This window comes from Dendrobates tinctorius, unplaced genomic scaffold (genome assembly GCF_039654945.1).
Source record: "Dendrobates tinctorius isolate UK_male_01 unplaced genomic scaffold, ASM3965494v1 ptg000214l, whole genome shotgun sequence".
NCBI classification, from domain to species: Eukaryota; Metazoa; Chordata; class Amphibia; order Anura; family Dendrobatidae; genus Dendrobates; species Dendrobates tinctorius.
Window position 1 is genome coordinate 4288640 of NW_027361881.1, and position 20441 is coordinate 4309080.

The 20441-nt window shown below is 42.5% G+C and overlaps 1 protein-coding gene and 1 long non-coding RNA gene across 2 annotated transcripts in view; one reads left to right on the top strand and one right to left on the bottom strand.

Moving 5' to 3' along the window:
- The window catches only part of ZFPM1 (zinc finger protein, FOG family member 1), a 128833-nt gene extending 120515 nt beyond the window's left edge, over positions 1–8318 (top strand). The window contains exons 10-11 of the mRNA XM_073554930.1: positions 1000–1149; positions 4645–8318. Of these exons, the coding sequence (XP_073411031.1) occupies positions 1000–1149; positions 4645–6875 (2381 nt within the window). The 3' untranslated portion in view covers positions 6876–8318. The remainder of the gene's footprint in view (positions 1–999; positions 1150–4644) is intronic.
- LOC141058743 (uncharacterized) overlaps positions 1–20441 on the bottom strand; it is a 152791-nt gene that overhangs the window by 24573 nt on the left and 107777 nt on the right. The window lies entirely within an intron of this gene.

A 20441-nucleotide genomic window follows, 5' to 3' on the forward strand; every position in this document is an offset into this window, starting at 1 on the left:
ACTCAGTACAAATTGCACAACAACTTTGGGGGTCTAATTTCTCCTGTTACCCTTGTGAAAATAAAAATTTTGGGGCGAAAAGATTTTTTTTTATTATTACGGCTCTATGTTATAAAATTCTGTGAAGCACTTGGAGGTTCAAAGTGCTCACCACACATCTAGATAAGCTCCTTGGGGGGGGGGGGGGGGGTGTCTAGCTTCCAAAATGGGGTCACTTGTGGGGGGTTCCTACTGTTTAGGCACATCAGGGGCTCTGCAAACGCAACATGACGCCCGCAGACCATTCCATCAAAGTCTGCATTCCAAAACTGCGCTCCTTCGCCTTTTGAGCTCTGCCATGAGCCCAAACAGTGGTTCTACCCCATATATGGGGTATAAGCGTACTCAGGACAAATTGCACAATAACTTTTGGGGTCCTATTTCTCCTGTTACCCTTGTGAAAATAAAAATTTGGGGGCAAAAAGATCATTTTTGTGGAAAAAAATGATTTTTTTCATTTTCACGGCTCTACGTTTAACGATCAGGTTAATCCTTTTTTTTATTGATCGGGCGATACCAAATGTGTATATGTGATTTATTTTGAATAGGGCGAAAGGGGGGTGATTTGAACTTTTATATATATTTTTAAAAACATTTTCTTTTTACTTTTGGCATGCTTCAATAGTCTCCATAGGAGGTTAAAAGCTGCCACAACCCGATCCGCTCTGTTACATAGAGGCGATTGTCAGATTGCCTCTATATAGCAAATTTACTCACTTACTACGAGCGCTGACCACTAGGTGGCGCTTCCAGCAAGCCGACACTGACAACCATAGAGGTCTCCAGGAGATCTCCGGTTGTCATGCCAACGCACTGGTGACCCGCGATCATGTGACCAAGTGTTACCCATGTAAATTTGGGATAATCCGCTCTTGCATATACCACTCATCATTGACTTTACTAATATGCAATAATACAAGAGAGATCGTCACTTTCTAAATTTCCTTCCTTTTTTTGCAGGTGTGTGCCATGGATGCGGCTTCATCTCCACCACCCGCGACATTCTCTACAGCCACCTGGTGACCAATCATATGATTTGCCAACCAGGATCCAAGGTCGATGTGTTTCCCGTTGTTAAAACACTACCTACCGTCAAGTCTGGAAGCTCTGGTGCGTGTACAGACCATTGTTGCTGCGTCTGTAGTAATCCGCGGTCAGTGAGACCATAGGTTGCCTGTAGATGCACAGATTCCAATATTTCCAGAATGTGTCATTTACTAAACACTGAGCTCAGAACGGCTTATCGGTGAGGGAGTGGGGTGTTGTACCACTACAATCCAACATTGATGTCCTATGCTACGGGCACAGTCAGATGGACGTATAACTCTGAAAGAGATTGGAACGCAGTGCACGGACTAGCTGGTGGCTCTGCCGAGCCAAATGTGACAGCTGCATGCAGCCAGTCAGTGCATTGTTCTGATCTGTGCACATGATCCACTGTACTGATCCTTGACGGGATGAGTGTCAATACAGTGACATGCAAATGTTTTGGCACCCCTGCTCAAAAATTGTTATTTTGATCAGTTAAAGGGGTTGTCCGGGCTTCTCACATCATCTCAGTACATATCTGGGCTGCAGAATTATGACAATAAGTAATTTACTTTCTGTCACTAGTTTGCACGGTTTTCTAGATATTCTGAACAGAACGTCCAAGGGGGGGTTATGGCATTGAAATGAGAACTAGTCGTAACCTCCTACTCTACTCCAAACATGCCCTCTATAGCAACAACCCCACCCTCCATAGCTACAGGCCCTCCCCGTCCACATGAAGCAGCCCTCATCACACAGTAGCGAATTCTTCCCCTCCAGCAGCCTCAGTGCAGAGAACAGAGAGGTGCTCCTCCCCCAGACACACACTGAACAGTTATCTATGCAAAGTGAAACTAGTGAGGAGGGAAAATGGTCCTGTATTCTGGGCCACTCCATGATTACAATACATAACTCATTATCAGTAATTCCTTCCCTCGCTGTCCCAGGCTGCTGGCAGCAGTGAGAACAGACTGTCTGATGGCCAGTGATGGGGGTCTGCAGCTTCTAATCTGCACAGGGGATGGCAGTCACTGATGTAATCTGTTCTGTGACAAAGCCTCTGCTGTGTGAATGAGACAGCTCTGTGTCACTGATGTCTTCACACAGCAGCAGATTTGGTGCAGTGTATGTGTGAGCACTGTGTCTCTAATGACACAAATACTGATGGGAGCAGCCTGTCCAATCAGCAGCTGTAACAGTGTGAAGTGTTGGGGGGTGTATATATGTATGTATGTATGTATTGTGCTGCTTTCACAAATACAGGATCACTGCTGTGTTCTTTCCAATGTTGGAATAATGATAAAGATGAGTGCTGGTGCAGTTTACTACCAGCCAATGAGTGGGCAGTGGGTGGTGCTGGTCACTGGAGCTTGCTGGGAGTTTGGTGGAGCTTCGCACATACACTGCACCAAATCTGCTGCTGTGTGAAGACATCAGTGACACAGAGCTGTCTCATTCACACAGCAGAGGCTTTGTCACACAACATATTACATCAGTGACTGCCATCCCCTGTGCAGATTAGAAGCTGCAGACACCCATCACTGGCCATCACACAGTCTGTTCTCACTGCTGCCAGCAGCCTGGGACAGTGAGGGAAGGAATTACTGATAATGAGTTATGTATTGTAATCCTGGAGTGGCCCAGAATACAGGACGATTTTCACTCCTCACTAGTTTCACTTTCCATAGATCACTGTTCAGTGTGTGTCTGGGTGAGGAGCAGCGCTCTGCTCTCTGCACTGAGGCTGCTGGAGGGGAAGAATTTGTTACTGTGTGATGAGGGCTGCTTCATGTGGACGGGGAGGGCCTGTAGCTATGGAGGGTGGGGTTGTTGCTATAGAGGGCATGTTTGGAGTAGAGTAGGAGGTTACGACTAGTTCTCATTTCAATGCCATAACACCCCCTTCCCCTTTGGACGTTCTGTTCAGAATATCTAGAAAATCGTGCAAACTAGTAACAAAGTAAATTACTTATTTTCATAATTCTGCAGCCCAGATATGTACTGAGATTATGTGAAAAGCCCAGACAACCCCTTTAAGAAAATTGAAGATTATGTGTTCTCTAAAAGGCCTAAACTTAAAGATGACACATTACCTTTGAATCTTAGGCAAAAATAAAGTCGTGTTTTACATTTTACAAATTACAAAAAGGAAAATGGTCCAATGCAAGAGGTTGTGCACCCTTGGAGATTTGTGTACTCCGATAACTTTGACCAAGGTTTCAGACGTTAATTATCCTGTTAGAGTTATGGATTATTCACTTTCATTGTTAGGAAAGGCCAGGTGATGCAAATTTCCAAGCTTTATAAAAACCGAGTCTCCTCTACCCTTGTGCCAAAAAAACAGCAGCCATGGGTTTTTCTGAGCAGCTGCCTAGCACTCTGAAAATGGTGGAGGCCCACAAACCAGGAGAAGGATATAAGAAAATATCAAATCTTCAAGTTGTCCTCTTCTCCATGGAAGATTTTTCAGAAGAAAACCTCTCCTGCATCCTCATCATAAAATTCAGCGTCAGGAATGAGCAAAAGGACTTCTCAACAAGCCAAATTTTTTTTGGAAACAAACTCCTGTGGACTAATGAAGTTAAATAGACCTCTTTCCCCTTTTAACTACACACATACCTCTGATCATTGTGGCCACAGAATTTCAGGAAAAGAAAATCTCACCAACCATTAAGCATGGATCAATCATGCTTTGGGGGGTTGTATTGCAACCAATGGCACAGGGATCATTTCACGGGTAGAAGGAAGGATGGATTTAATGAAATTTCAGCAAATTCTTGATGCAAACATAAATAACAGCATCTGTAAAAATGCTGAAGTTGAAAAGAGGAAGAGGATGGCTTCTACAATTGGATAACAATCCTAAACACACGTCACAATCCACAATAGACGAATACAAAAGGGGCAAGCTGAAGGTTTTACAATGCCCATCACAGTCCCCTGATCTGAACATCATTGAAAATCTGTGGCTACACCTGAAAATAGCAGAGAATGCAAGATGCCCCAGGAATCTCACAGAATTGGAAGAATTCACCAAAGGAAGAATGGATAAAAATCCTGCAAACTTCAATTGAAAGACTCTTGGTTGAGTACAAAAAGCGTTTACAAGCCTTGATACTTGCAAAAGGAGGTGCTACTAGGTACTAACTTTTGCATCGGCCCATTTTCCTTTTTTGTAATCTTTAAAATGTAAAAGATGAAAAAAAATTTTTTTTTTCATAAAATACAAAGGAAATGTGACATCTTTAATTTTAGGCCTTTTAGAGATCATTTCATTTTCAACTTGCTTAACTGTAATTTTTACCAGGGGTGCCCAAACTTTTACATGCCAGTGTAAAGTGCAGAAACCTTTCTGGCCCCCATAATCAGTGATCATCCATTGAAATTTATGACTGTGTCTGGTGTACACCCTTCCTCAACACTCAGATATACACTATGGACTTTAGTGACCCCTTACTGACAGGACCCCTTGTTCAGGATTTCTAGTATATAGTGACACTTAATGCTTGCGTGTGTACCTTTTCTTACAGCCAGCCATGTCCCTCATATTAATGAAGTGTTCTTTTGTTTCCACAGCAGTAAATCAGAGCTCGTCCTCCGGTGTCCTAAAGTGTAGCTTGTGTGGATTTTTGGCAGATGGACTGACCAGTCTCCAGCAGCACGCTATCCTGCACACTACATCTCCCATCCCCATCATCACACAGTCCGTTCAGTCCCCTCCGGAGCCTGAAAAAGAGCTGCCACCTGAAGTCCTAAAAAATGGTGATGCTTCATCTCCAGTCTCCTCTCTGTCAGGAAGTGAGGAACCTCCGCTCAAAATAAAGATTAAAGAGGAACCAGAGCCGCAAATGCCCATCAGCGAGGCTGGCGCTGCCAGCGCTGAGACCGCAGATGCAGCAGCACTAATGTCATCACCAGCTGTCAAAGTAAAAACTGAAATCTCAAGTCCCACTCCGGGGTCTAGCCCTGTCCCCAATGAATCAGGAGCAGCAGCCGGCGGTGGCACAATCATCATGCCACAATATGTCTTTGGACATGAAGTAGCTCCTGCCATTGTACCACAAGCTTCAGAGATTCTGGCAAAGATGTCGGAGCTGGTCCACAGCCGGCTGAAACAGGGGCAAGCTGTTAGTCCGGCTGGCTTTTCAGGGAATGCAGCACCGAAGGGCGCTACTTGTTTTGAGTGTGAAATCACCTTTAATAATATCAATAATTATTATGTGCACAAGAGACTTTATTGCTCAGGGAGGCATGTGTCCGACGAGAGCCCAGCCATTGGACGCAAAATTAAAGTGACACCAGTACGAGCCACCGTGGCCCCTGGCACTTCCACATTACCGGCCATTGATGACCAAGGGACTGTCCTACCCAAGGAAGAAGCCGGAGGAGAAAGCAGTGCCCCTGTGATAGCCGTGAAAGTCGAAGAGGGTGCGGGCACAGAGAGTGAACCCATGGGGAGCGGGCATGTTAGTGAAGGCAGCCAGAGCCCTAGCTCCTTAGATGACACAGACGAAGATCCAACCCGCACAGTGTGTGAGGCGTGTAATATCCGATTCAGTAGACATGAAACCTATGTGGTCCACAAACGTTACTACTGTGCCTCCCGGCATGACCCTCCCCTGCGCCGGACTGGCATAGCCAAGTCAGGGCCGCCATACACACCTCAGCCCACTCCGCGCACACGTAAAAGAAGGAAGCTCTATGAAATCCATGGAATGACCCCTGCAGAGGTGACGCCATCAGCATCGCTTCCGCTAAATAGGATAGAAGCGCTGCCCCTCATACAAGGCCTCATCGCAGCTCCCGCTGTACCTTCCCCGAGTTCCAGCCCTGATGCTTCTGATGGGCCAATAGACTTGAGCAAGAAACCTCGTCTTCTGGTTGAAGCTCCGGTGCCATCTCCGGCCACAGCAGTTGTCCCATTAACAGACTACCATGAGTGCACCGCTTGCCGGCTCAGCTTTAACAGCCTTGAAAGCTACCTGGCACACAAGAAGTTTTCTTGCCCCGCTGCTCCATTACAGCAAAAGGCTTTGCAGCAACTTCAGAAAATTAAAACTCCAGTCAACACAACTGCAAAGATGGGAGAAGACACAGTGAAGGTGAAAGTAGAGAGACAGAGTCCGGGATCTGTGAATGAGCCCACCCAGTCTATTGCTGTGCCCTTTAGCTCCATTCCAGACACTAAACCTATCGTGCAGTACTCCCCCGCTTCAGAGGCATCGCCATCTTCTACAGCCTCATGCCCATATTGCCCTCCGAATGTGGTCATCCGAGGAGACTTACTCGAACATTTCAGGAGTGTCCATGGTTTGCTCTTGGCAAAAGCCACCCCAGGCCACCGTGTACAAGGCACATTCATGGAAGTGATCCTACCGGCGAGAGCACAACCAAGTACTGTGTCAGAGGGCAGCTTGCCCAGTCCTCCGGTGTCATCGGCTTCTCCATTGCAAATGCCAAGAGAAAATACAAATAGCAAAGATAGCTCGTCTTCATCGTCCTCGGCCAATGGTAGTCCTGTTTCAAACACTGCTCCCCGGCCGGTGTTAACCAGCACCCCCAGACCACTGCTGACAAACTCTCCAGCCCTCCCTCTAAATTCTTTGGTAGATACACGAAGAGAAGACGGACTCAGGGCAACCACATTAGCTCTCCTGCAACCTCCGAAGCCCGGTCTGGCTACTCCATTACCGAATGGCAACCACAGGTACTGTCGCCTCTGTAATATCAAGTTCAGCAGCCTGTCCACGTTCATCGCCCACAAAAAATACTACTGTTCATCGCATGCAGCCGAGCACGTGAAGTAACCCGGTCCAGAGACTTTGCTTGAATTTGTCATAAAGCACTAAAGTGACTGAGAGATCCAGGGACAATAAAGGTCGTTGTGACTCCATGAGGCATCTGTGCTACAACATGCAGCCACATGATTAGCAAATTAGTCAAAGGATTCGCTGTCATATTGACACTTGAAATGAATCTGTGGCAGTGCCGGGGAGCATGGCCACCAATCTGTTTAACAAGACTCGAGAGAGAGAATACCCCAAGAGGGTATCTGTGTGCTACCCATGGAGAGGAAACACAGGTTCGCTCCTCTGATCCGTTCAGTGACGACAGTATGCGTTTCGGTCCGGGTGCAACCCAGCTTTCATCTCCCACGCATCTCACAACTGCACTGTCAGTCACCAACACACAAGAACTGTAAGACTCAGAGTCCGGACTCTGTAGTGATCGCCTTCTGATTGTGAAGCACAATAACTGTTACAGCCAATGAAAACCATGAAGACGAGCGCGCGGGTGTCTTTGTTACAGGGCGGGGGAAGGGAATGCATTTTTTTTTCGTAAGTTATTTCTCAGATGTATTTAATGCAAAGTTAAGAAGAAAAAAATGTTTTCTTTTTTTATATAATGAAAAGTTCATAAAATAAATTCCCTTAATGTTTCCAGCGGAAAAAAAAATTAAGATTTTATCCGGAGAGGAGGAAAGTTATTTACTTTCTGACAGTTTTATAAAGTTTTGAACAGAAAACTCATCGGTCCTGTCTTTGTCCTAGAGACAATTGGTAAAAATACTATGTCCTATACCTGAAAACAATTTTTGGACACAGGGGATCTTAAGGTCCAGATGTTTTTTTCCATCTGGAAAGCACTGCTCCCTTTTCTTAGATTTCACAAGGTCAGTGTTTCGCTTTGTATCCCAGTACTGTACGTTGCTTTTATACCTTTTGGTTGTCAGATACTGCAGGAAGGGAGGTGGCCCATTTACATCACAAGAATACATTAATTAGGCCTCCCTGACCCTATTAATATGAAGGCAATTGATGTACCCCTTAGACATGAAAAAGCCAATGAGAGTGGTGCATTTTGGAATGTTCCAGATTTGTCAAATATTGGGGCACTTAAGTTTACAAAACGCGTCGCGTCCTACGATTGAGTCACCGTTAGGAGGATGTGACGGTAGCGCAGAGGAGGGATGGTAACTAGCACTATCTGCAGGTAACGGGTTGGTTTTTGCCCCCTTGCCTTCTAATCCCTGCTCCACTTTTTTTTGTATTTTTTACATGGCATTATATACATGACAAAAACTGGAAAAAACACAAACAGACAATTGTGGTAAAAAATAGTCCTTAAATATATTTATATATTAATATAGATACGGAGAGCACTGATTTACAAATAAACACACATTTCTGGTGACTAACAAGTGTGTATAATTGTGTACAGAAATAAAGCCTGTGTATATTACCGCCTCACCTCGCATTGTCCTTGTGTTCATCTGCTCACGGGCAGGATTTGGGGGGGGTCCTGTCTGTGTCGTCCCCACAGCCGCAAACGTCTACAAGCAGGAATCAACTGATCATGGGTCGCTCAAAAACTTTTCCATTTGTGGATGAGATTTGGTAAAACTTTTCCTGCAGGATCTGCCTGACATTTTTTATAATGTAAGTTTTATTTTTTGCATTTTTCATCCAAGGTCAGTGTGACATTGCAGATTCAAATCCTGAATCTGAGGACTCCTACTTCCTAGATCTCTATTAGGGCTTTTTCACACGTCCTGATATGTCCGGTACTGGGAAAAACCAGTACCGGAGATAACAGTATACGTGTGTTGAATATGTGTGGCAACCATGTGCCGCATCAGTATCACACGTACTGAATTTATGTTAACTAGCCAGGAAAAACTGACAGCTGTGGGCTGGCTGCAACCTTCAGGAAGGCTAGTTATCAAGAATAGAGGGGTCCCCACACCATATTTTTTAAATAATTTAAATAATTTAAAAAATGGCATGGGGTCCCCCCCATTTTTTGACAACTAGCCAAGCTAAAGCACACTGCTGGGGGTTGGTATTCCCAGGCTGGTAAAGGGCCATGGATATTGCCCCCCAGCCTAAAAATAGCAGCCCGCAGCCATCCACAAAAGGCGCTTCTATCCAGTACTAATCCTATAGTTGTATTGTAAATAAAGACACAGCCAGAATGTAGTCTTTTATTTGAAATAAAAACAAAACACATCCTTTTTTTATTTAAAAACAAACACAGTTCTACTCACCTAACACCCATTCCACAGAATCCCTCGTCTCCTGTAATAAAACAAAAATAACCAACCATATTCCTCGCCTGTACGGCGTTCTGTCCCACACTGTAATCCATGTCTGGGGATAAATAGTTTTCAACCTGGATGGTGCCAAGATGCGACCTTTCAGGCTGAGAACCACTGATGAATGAGCTGCTGCGAGCACAGTGTCCGTAAGTAACGGTGACATCATTGAGGTTACTGCGGGTCTCTGAGGCTACACTCCCAGCTGGGCTGAACTTAAGTGACCTCAGCACTGTGAGAAAAAGTCATTGAGTTGACTGCACTTCAGCCTGGCTGGGAATGCTGCCTCAGTGACCTGCGGTAACCTCAATGAGGTAATCTCTGGTCACGGATCATGTGCTCGCAGCAGCTCATTCCTCAATGGTTGTCAGCCTGGACGGTTGCATTTTAGCACAATCCAGGCTGAAAACAGAACGACAGACAGGTTAGTGCTATTGTTGCATTTTATTTAATTTAAAAATATAGCATGGGGATCCGTCCTTGATAACCAATCTTGCTAAAGCTGACAGCTGAGGCTAGTTTCACACTAGCGTTTATGAGCGCAGCGACGGCCTGCGCACGGCCGCCGCTAAGCCCCGCCCCCTGCCACGCCTCCGCCCACCGGCGCATGACGCTGCATGCGCCCTGCGTCCCCTATCTATCACTGGGGGCGCAGGCCGTGCGCAGTATGCGTTTGGCGGCGCATGCGCCTTTTTGACGGTGCGCCGACGCAACCAAACTGCAGCAGGTTGCGTTTGGCGCAGGTCGGCACACCGTCAAAAGGACGCATGCGCCGCCAAACGCATACTGCGCACAGCCTGCGTCCCCAGTGATAAAGATGGTGGGAGCATGCAGCGTCATGCGCCGGTGGGCGGAGCTACCGGCGGAGGCGGGGCGGGGCTTAGAGGCGGCCGTGCGCAGGCCGTCGCTGCGCTCATAAACGCTAGTGTGAAACTAGCCTGAGGGTTGCAGCCCGTAGCTGTCCGTTTTGGCTGACTGGTTAACAAAAATACAGAGAAACCCACATCATTACAAAAAAAAAAAAAAAAAGTATTTCTTGACAGTGCAGGTGGCGGCTGATAAATACTCCCTTCAGCAGCTGTCATGGGCTGAATACAACGCTCAACATTTTCTTCGGATAGCGCTGATCGCAGCGCAAGCAGGGGAAAGCGATGTGAGCTGTGTTCATCACCGGGCAACAGCGTGAACAGCACCGCTGATTCCCAGGTGCCGGTAGGAGTCACACTGATCACACACACATATCTGTGTGCCAGCAGTTTGCACGTGTGCGGGACATGTCAGCATGTTTTGCCAATGGACACACAGTCGTGGAAACACAATGACGTGTGCACAAACCCATTCACTTGAATGGGTCTACGTGTGTAAGTTTTTCCAGTATGTGTGAAAACTGTCACCACCCGTACCATACCGGAGACACTGATGTGTGAAAGAGGCCTACAGCTGCCAGGCCCACGTTTGTGCTGGGACTTGCATCCCTAATTGGGGTGCCCAAAAATGTCCATAATACATTAGTCTAAAATCTGCCTTATTTTTCTCATCCATGTGCCGTCTGTTTGTTAAACCTGGCAAAACACTGACAGAGTTTAATTAAATCATTCCAACATCAGTTAAAAAAAAAGGTTATCTGTTTGTTCCATTAAACTGAGCATTACTTATTATCAGTCTTTTTGAAGAACAATTTTTTAGGGATCCCTATAGACTTTAATAGCAGAGTCTGAAGACATTAGTTTTACCTACGATTTTAACTAATCCATTGCAAAATGTCAATGAAAAATTCTTCAGATAATTTACCTCCAGTGTTGAAAACCAGATGAGAAAAAAAATACAATACGGATGACACAAGATAGAAAACAGTCCAGTTTTGACATATGGGGGTATGGAAACATTTGTGCAAATAGCAAAACAAAAACCCTTATGGCAGATTAGATCTATGATACATTAAAGATTAGTGTGAGTAATTTCACTGTAAAACTTGCAGTAAAATTACACTTTTTTTTTTTTTTTTTTTAAATAACTCCTCTTGCTGCCTGGACTACATGATTTACTGTGATTGCTGCAGAGGAAACTTTGTAATGGACGACTGGTCTGAGACAGCCCCCTGTGGCTTCTCGCTGTTCTGTTCCCCATGACTAACAGATCACATTCTATGTGGTTGTAAAGAGACAGACCTGTCAGTCATGAGCAGTGGGGCAGGTAGAAACTGCCGGGGGATCTGACTTAGATACCTGAGGTGCTAAGTCCATGTCTGCCTCTTAAATTATTATAATTTTTTTAAATGCCGCAGTGTATCAGAGCAAAACAGACACGGTGCATTAACGCACCCAGGCTCTGATTTGTGCCACCCGTGATTCATGCAGCGTGAATTAGCCGATGGGGAAAAAAACCTTGTTTTTAAAACATGGAAAACGACACATAGAAAACTGTTTAAAACAATCTTAAAAAGTGTTCTGATTTTTTTTTGCCAGTTAGTAGCGGAATCTAGACATGTATGGGATCAAAGTCTGAGCTGTTGTCCCCTTACTTAACAAAGTCGAACGCTGTAGCGCTATAGCAGGCAAACATTAAATATATGAAATTGGAATTGCATTACTGCTCTACGAACAAAAATGAAGGAACTAAACTCATAAATCGGCCAATTCATGTATACAAGGCGATCGATCATACGTGAATTTGCCAATTTAAGCGCTAAGTATCTTTTTTCCTAGAGCAGGAATGTAATTCCAATTTCATCTATCTCATGTTTGCATGCTACAGCGTTAGAGTGCTACATCGTTAGTTACCTATGGAGATAGCTACTTGTAGTATGCACCTGTCAATATCTCTTCTCTTTGGTATTTGTCCCCTTACATAAGCACATTTTCTTTTTGAATGTCTCTGATCTGCTAGCTTCGTCTGTCATGTTGTACATCGGATCATCCACATGAACAATCCCACTACCACTAATCAGCCGTATTCGGGCCAATCCTAAACTTGTATGTGGCCAGCTGTAATATTTACTGATGATTCAGATCCCATCAGTCTGATCCACTGTGATCAGTAAGGTTTCCCCATCTGGAGAGTTTAACTTGTAAGTGCATCTAAAACAGTCATTGCCTAAACATGGGATGTTGCTTAAGTGAGCGATCGGCTGAGGATCCCTATGACATGGTCCTGTAACACCAATCATCCGGATATGTTTGGGGACAAGCAGCCACTCTGAATATCATGACACCCCTGCTCCCAAGAGGCGAGGCTGCACTTACAACAGATCATATGGCTATGCCATTAATTGGTGGAAAAGGAATACCATTCTAATTACTAATTGACTTAAATAGACATTACTGCAAAGAACCACTAGGGGGCAGTAGAAATGCATTTAATTTTGTTTTATATACCGTAACTAAAAAACAAAACAAAACCACACCGCCCTTACACAAACATACGCTGGAAATAGACATAATGTCACTCTCCACAATCAGTGGTTATAAGATCTACTATTGCTATGTGATGATAATCAAGATTTAGAGGATTGGTGCAATTCCCTTTGATGAAATGGTGGCAACAAAACCCCTTTAAAGGGATATATCCAAAAAATCAAGTTATTCCCTAGTCATCCCCCTAATCCATGGGATAGGGATTAACCTGTAGACCACCCTTTGTCCAACCACTTGCCATTCTGAAATAGGGGCTCTTGCACCTGGGGAGATGGAAGGAGGACTCAGCAACTTTTTTTTTCCCTCAATGGAGCACAAGTGCCAGTGCTCGGCCTCTGCTCCATTTGAATCAGTTGCTGGACCGGGGGAGGTTGAGAATTATCTGCGTTCACTCATTTTTACTAGTATCTAATTATTTTTGGATCCACTTTTGTAAAAGGTGTCTCCTCCTGTGGTCTTCATATTGGCCAATAGGGGGCAGTGTTCTATCACTAGAACCAGCAGTAGCATCCTCCAACCTGGGTACCATAAGCACAATATTTCTTTAGATGGACGTTTCAGAAGGGTTTTTAATCATTTTATTATTTCTATGCTCTTTTTTTGGCTCTGTCTATTCAGTCTCACTCATTCCCCTTTACATAAAGCAATGCAGGGACCTTATTGCAGTAAAATGTCAATGATCAGAGAGGGATTGCAGTGTTGTTGAGCTGCCCGATTGCCCTGTGATGACCGTGTGAGATGCCGACTACAACCTGGTCAGCCGCGTTTGGGTGCAGATATCCTATGCTGCACGCTTGTCCATCTCCCAGCACATTCCTATATTGACATCCTGATAATACTACAATTATGTTGTATTAGTGCGGTTCGGCATTGTAGTAATAATGACAGTATAATTGTAACCATTATTGCTGATTACATTAAGGGGTGGAGGGACGGCAGGAAGCAGCGTGATATTCCTCGCTTTATTCATTGTTAAGAGGCGCTTTTGTCTTCAGATGAATCTGATTATCGGCTTGTGAGCACCCTTCTGTGATGTTTATTAAATCAAGAGCGTCACTGGAAAGTCGGCTCTTTCTCTCATCAGAATTGTTCCTTGGCCTTCACCCGCTTTGTATACTCGCGTGTCTATTGATCCTGTGCCAGAAAAGCAACAGTAGAAACTTTATTTATTCACTCTCTGATCCATTGTCCAAAAAAAAAAAAAAAAAAGATGGAAGAGCATACAATAAAGGGGAACAAGAATGACAGACGCTGTTCTGTGTAACATGTTTTCCTCTAGTCTTGATTGAAGAACAGCACACAGTGTAATGTGGAAGGTTACAGGATCAATCACTAAACCCCACACCCACTGGTGCAACTTTTATTTTTAAAGTGGATTGGGTACACTCAAAAAAACAAACAAAACCTACATGTATAACACCTTTCCCCAATCCCCCCCCACACTATGTTCACCAAGGGCTGCTTTCTACCCAGAACAGCGCCACCTCTGTCTATGGGTTGCATCTAGTATTACAAGCTCAGATGTAGTGAATAAGGTGGAGCTGCAATACTACACCAAACTGGTAAACAGTAGAGTGCTGATTTTTAAAAAAAAACAAACATGGGTTTTTTCTCTAAGCGTGTACAACAGCTTTAAGTTCAAAGATGAAGGTAACTGTACATTTATACATCCCATCCATTATACTACACGACTATCCACTTTCTATAATCTAACAATTTTCATATAATTTAGTGCTGTAAAAGTGAAGAAGTTCCTTAATGCCCTATCACATCATATGCACAAGAATAGAACTACTATAATACTGCTCCTATGTACAAGAATATAACTACTATAATACTGCCCCTATGTACAAGAATATAACTACTATAATACTGCTCCTATGTACAAGAATATAACTACTATAATACTGCTCCCTATGTACAAGAATATAACTACTATAATACTGCTCCTATGTACAAGAATATAACTACTATAATACTGCTCCTATGTACAAGAATATAACTACTATAATACTGCCCCTATATACAAGAATATAGCTACTATAATACTGCTCCTATGTACAAGAATATAACTACTATAATACTGCCTCCTATATACAAGAATATAGCTACTATAATACTGCCTCCTATGTACAAGAATACTGCCCCTATGTACAAGAATATAACTACTATAATACTGCCTCCTATATACACAAGAATATAACTACTATAATACTGCTCCTATGTACAAGAATATAACTACTATAATACTGCCCCTATGTACAAGAATATAACTACTATAATACTGCTCCCTATGTACAAGAATATAACTACTATAATACTGCCTCCTATATACACAAGAATATAACTACTATAATACTGCTCCTATGTACAAGAATATAACTACTATAATACTGCCTCCTATATACAAGAATATAGCTACTATAATACTGCCTCCTATGTACAAGAATACTGCCCCTATGTACAAGAATATAACTACTATAATACTGCCTCCTATATACACAAGAATATAACTACTATAATACTGCCCCTATGTACAAGAATATAACTACTATAATACTGCTCCCTATGTACAAGAATATAACTACTATAATACTGCCCCTATGTACAAGAATATAACTACTATAATACTGCTCCTATGTACAAGAATATAACTACTATAATACTGCTCCTGTGTACAAGAATATAGCTACTAAAATACTGCCCCTATGTACAACAATATAACTACTATAATACCGCCCCCTATGTACAAGAATATAACTACTATAATACTGCCTCCTATATACAAGAATATAGCTACTATAATACTGCCTCCTATGTTCAAGAATATAACTACTATAATACTGCCCCTATGTACAAGAATATAACTACTATGATACTGTCCCTATGTACAAGAATATACAGTCATATGTTAAAGTTTGGGCACCCCTATTAATGTTAACCTTTTTTCTTTATAACAATTTTGTTTTTTGCAACAGCTATTTCAGTTTCATATATCTAATAACTGATGGACTCAGTTATATTTCTGGATTCAAATGAGGTTTATTGTACAATGTGCAATCTGCATTTAAACAAAATTTGTCTGGTGCAAAAGTATGGGCACCTCAACATAAAAGTGACATTAATATTTTGTAGATCCTCCTTTTGCAAAAATAACAGCCTCTAGTCGCTTCCTGTAGCTATTTATGAGTTCCTGGATCCTGGATGAAGGTATTTGTGACCATTCCTGTTTACAAAACAATTCCAGTTCAGTTAAGTTTGATGGTTGCTGAGCATGGACAGCCCGCTTCAAATCATCCCACAGATGTTCAATGATATTCAGGTCTGGGGACTGGGATTGCCATTCCAGAACATTGTAATTGTTCCTCTGCATGAATGCCTGAGTAGATTTGGAGCGGTGTTTTGGATCATTGTCTTGCTGAAATATCCATCCCCTGCATAACTTCAACTTTGTCACTGATTCTTGCACATTGTCAAGAATCTGCCGATACTGAGTTGAATCCATGCGACCCTCAACTTTAACAAGATTCCCGTTGCCAGCATGGGCCACACAGCCCCAAAGAATGATGGAACCTCCACCAAATTTTACTGTGGGTAGCAAGTGTTTTTCTTGGAATGCTGTGTTTTTTAGCCTCCATGCATAACACCTTTTTGTATGACCAAACAACTCAATCTTTGTTTCATCAGTCCACAGGACCTTCTTCCAAAATGTAACTGGCTTGTCCAAATGTGCTTTGCATACCTCAGGCGACTCTGTTTGTGGCGTGCTTGCAGAAATGGCTTCTTTCGCATCACTCTCCCATACAGCTTCTCCTTGTGCAAAATGCGCTGTATGGTTGGCCGATGCACAGTGACACCATCTGCAGCAAGATGATGCTGCAGGTCTTTGGAGGTGGTCTGTGGATTGTCCTTGACTGTTCTCACCATTCTTCTTCTCTGCCTTTCTGATATTTTTCTTGGCTTGCCACTTCTGGGCTTAACAAGAACTGTACCTGTGTTCATCCATTTCCTTACTATGTTCCTCACAGTGGAAACTGACAGGTTAAATCTCTGAGACAACTTTTTGTATCCTTCCCCTGAAAAGCTATGTTGAATAATCTTTGTTTTCAGATGATTTGAGTGTTGTTTTGAGGAGCCCATGATGCCACTCTTCATAGGAGAATCAAATAGGAGAACTACTTGCAAGTGGCCACCTTAAATACCTTTTCTCATGATTTGATACACCTGGCTATGAAGTTCAAAGCTCAATGAGGTTACAAAACCAATTTAGTGCTTCAGGAAGTCAGTAAAAAGTAGTTAGGAGTGTTCAAATCAAGAAAATGATAAGGGTGCCCATACTTTTGCACCGGACAAATTTTGTTTAAATGAAGATTGCACATTTTCTGTTAGTCAAATAAACCTCATTTGAATCCAGAAATATAACTGAGTCCATCAGTAAATAGATATATGAAACTGAAATAGCTGTTGCAAAAACCAAAATTGTTATAAAGAAAAAAGGTTAACATTAATAGGGGTGCCCAAACTTTTACATATGACTAACTACTATAATACTGCCCCTATGTACAAGAATATAACTACTATAATACTGCCCCTATGTACAAGAATATAGCTACTATAATACTGCCCCTATGTACAAGAATATAGCTACTATAATACTGCCCCTATGTACAAGAATATAACTACTATAATACTGCCCCTATGTACAAGAATATAGCTACTAAAATACTGCCCCTATGTACAAGAATATAGCTACTAAAATACTGCTCCTATGTACAAGAATATGACTACTATAAGGCTATGTGCACACGTTGCAGATTCAGCTGCGGGTTTTTAGGTGCGGATCTGCAGGTAAAACCCTGGTAAAGTGGCCTGCGGTTTCACACCTCTACTATGTTAAAGGTGTGAAACCGCCCAAACAATTGACATGCTGCGGTTTGTAAACCGCAGCAAAACCGCGTGGAAAAAAACGCAGCGTGAGCACAGCGGTTTTGAAAAGCAATAGGGTTACATGGTACTGTACCATGTCAGCGGAACTGCTGCGTTTCCGCAGGGCCAAAACCGCTGCGGAAACGCAGCAGAATCCGCAACGTGTGCACACAACTTAATACCGCCCCCTATGTACAAGGATGCAACTACTATAATGCTGCTTCTATGTACAAGAATATAACAAAAGTGCTGTGAAAATTAATTGGGACAAAGCATTTTTTAAGTAAAATCATGAGTTGGTTACCAGTCTGTGATTCAAACCAGTTTTAACTGCTTTGAACAGGCACTCACACTTGTTCAAAGCAGTTAAAACTTGTTTGAATCACAGACTGGTAACCAACTTACGATTTTACTTAAAAAAACGCTTTGTCCCAATTAATTTGCACAGCACTGTACTATAATGCTGCTCCTATGTACACGAATATAACAACTATAATACTGCCCCCTATGTACAAAAATATAACTACTATAATACTGCCCCTATGTGCAAGAATGTAACTACTATAATACTGCTCCTATGTACAAGAATATATCTACTATAATACTGCTCCTATGTACAAGAATATAACTACTATAATACTGCTCCCTATGTACAAGAATGTAACTACTATAATACTGCTCCTATGTACAAGAATATATCTACTATAATACTGCTCCTATGTACAAGAATATATCTACTATAATACTGCCCCCTATGTACAAGAATGTAACTACTATAATACTGCTCCCTATGTACAAGAATGTAACTACTATAATACTGCCCCTATGTACAAGAATATAACTACTATAATACTGCCCCTATGTGCAAGAATGTAACTACTATAATACTGATCCTATATACAAGAATATAACTACTATAATACTGCCCCCTATGTACAAGAATGTAACTACTATAATACTGCTCCTATATACAAGAATAACTACTATAATACTGCTCCTATGTACAAGAATATAACTACTATAATACTGCCCTCTATATACAAGAATATAACTACCATAATACTGCCCTCTATATACAAGAATATAACTACTATAATACTGCTCCTATATACAAGAATATAACTACTATAATACTGCTCCTATGTACAAGAACATAACTACTATAATACTGCCCTCTATATACAAGAATATAACTACTATAATACTACTCCTATGTACAAGAACATAACTACTATAATACTGCCCCTATGTACAAGAATATAACTACTATAATACTGCCCCTATATACAAGAATATAACTACTATAATACTGCTCCCTATGTACAAGAATATAAGTACTATAAGGCTGTGTGCACACGATGCGTTTTTTTTAAGCGTTTCCGCAGCGTTTGAGCCGGCTCAGACGCTGCAGAAACGCTTAAAAGATGCATCAAATTAATCAGCATGCGTTTTTGGCTTTCTGTGCCAATGCATGCGTTTTTAACCGCTCAGGAATCGCTTAGCGGCTAAAAACGCAGCATGCTCATTAATTACCGCATTGCTGAGCGTTTTTAGCCATCCCCAATGATCCCAGAAATCGCGTGTCAAAAATCGCGCAAAAAACGCGCGGAAAAAGACGCGCGATTTCTGGGAAGGGGATCCTTTTCCTGAGCGTTTAAAAATGCTAGCGTGTGCACATAGCCTAATATTGCTTCTATGTACAAAAATATTCTGTCAATTTGGGGTTATAGCTTCCATCACTTGAGGGTGTATACAGCCTCCACTGTGCTCTATTTGTCAGTATTGCAGATAATTCTGATCCTGGATGTTTAAACCCTTAAAGACACCACAATCAATAGTGACTATAGCATCAAAGTGGTATGATGTCATGGTTGCCATAAAGAAAAATCCCCATTTTGTTATTTTTTTTTTTCCTCAGTATACTTTTTTTCCACAAAAAAAAAATAAAATAAATCCATCATAGTAAATATGCCAGGGGTCATATAATAATGAAAAAAAAAAAAACCCCAAACATTACAACCTTTGACAGTGTAAATGTTTTTACTGTTAGAATTTGCTGACACAAAACATGTCGTTCACACCACAGGCTGCCCTCACTAAGAGCGAACTACTTTTGCATCTGCCACCTTTGTGCTCCGCTTTATATAGTACTGCTGTGTAATGTATTCCATGCTGCTGCTTGTATATATGTTCTACATAGACGTTAAGGACTCTTGTTCTCCTGGGTCTGTGTATGCTGTGTAATAGGAGACATCATAGCAGGAAGTCTTTATCCACTAACTCAGAGACAACTGGTCTTGCCTGCAAGGACACATTGTACAAAACAATCAGGTAAAAAAAAAGAGACTAATTGAAAACACAATGTGTGATTAGTATTTTGTAGAATTTTGATTAAACTATATTGTTCCTATTATATTTTACCTGGCTGTAGCTTTATGCAGATGTGATCACAATAAGGTCCCAGCTTAACTGTTTGGACATCTGATTGTTTGTTTACAAAGTGTCCAAACTAGAGTCAAACAAAATCTTTCTAGTCTTGTTTGCTACAATGTGTCTGTGGGAACTTAGAATTTTGGCCATCCAGTCTGATACATTTTACCTACAGAATACAGTATTTATTGGTTGTGACTGGATAGAATTGTAGCAAATCTTCAGCTCCACAGGTGGTGCCCACTCAGATGGTAAAGTGACTTCCAAATAACCCCAAAGGCCAGGAGCAGGACGACGCTCCTGGAGGGAGCCGCTCCTCCAGGTGGGAGGCTCTCGGCTCCAGACAGCGGCCGCCGTGTCAGATGGAGTTCGGTCCTCCGCAGGCAGCTGGCTGGGCGGGCACCGGTGTCACGAGCATAGCGCCGTCAGGGGCGCAGGCGGGGCTAGCGTCCAGGCAGGAAGCGGAAGCGGACGGAGCGATTACTGGCCTATCGCGAGAGGATGCGCGT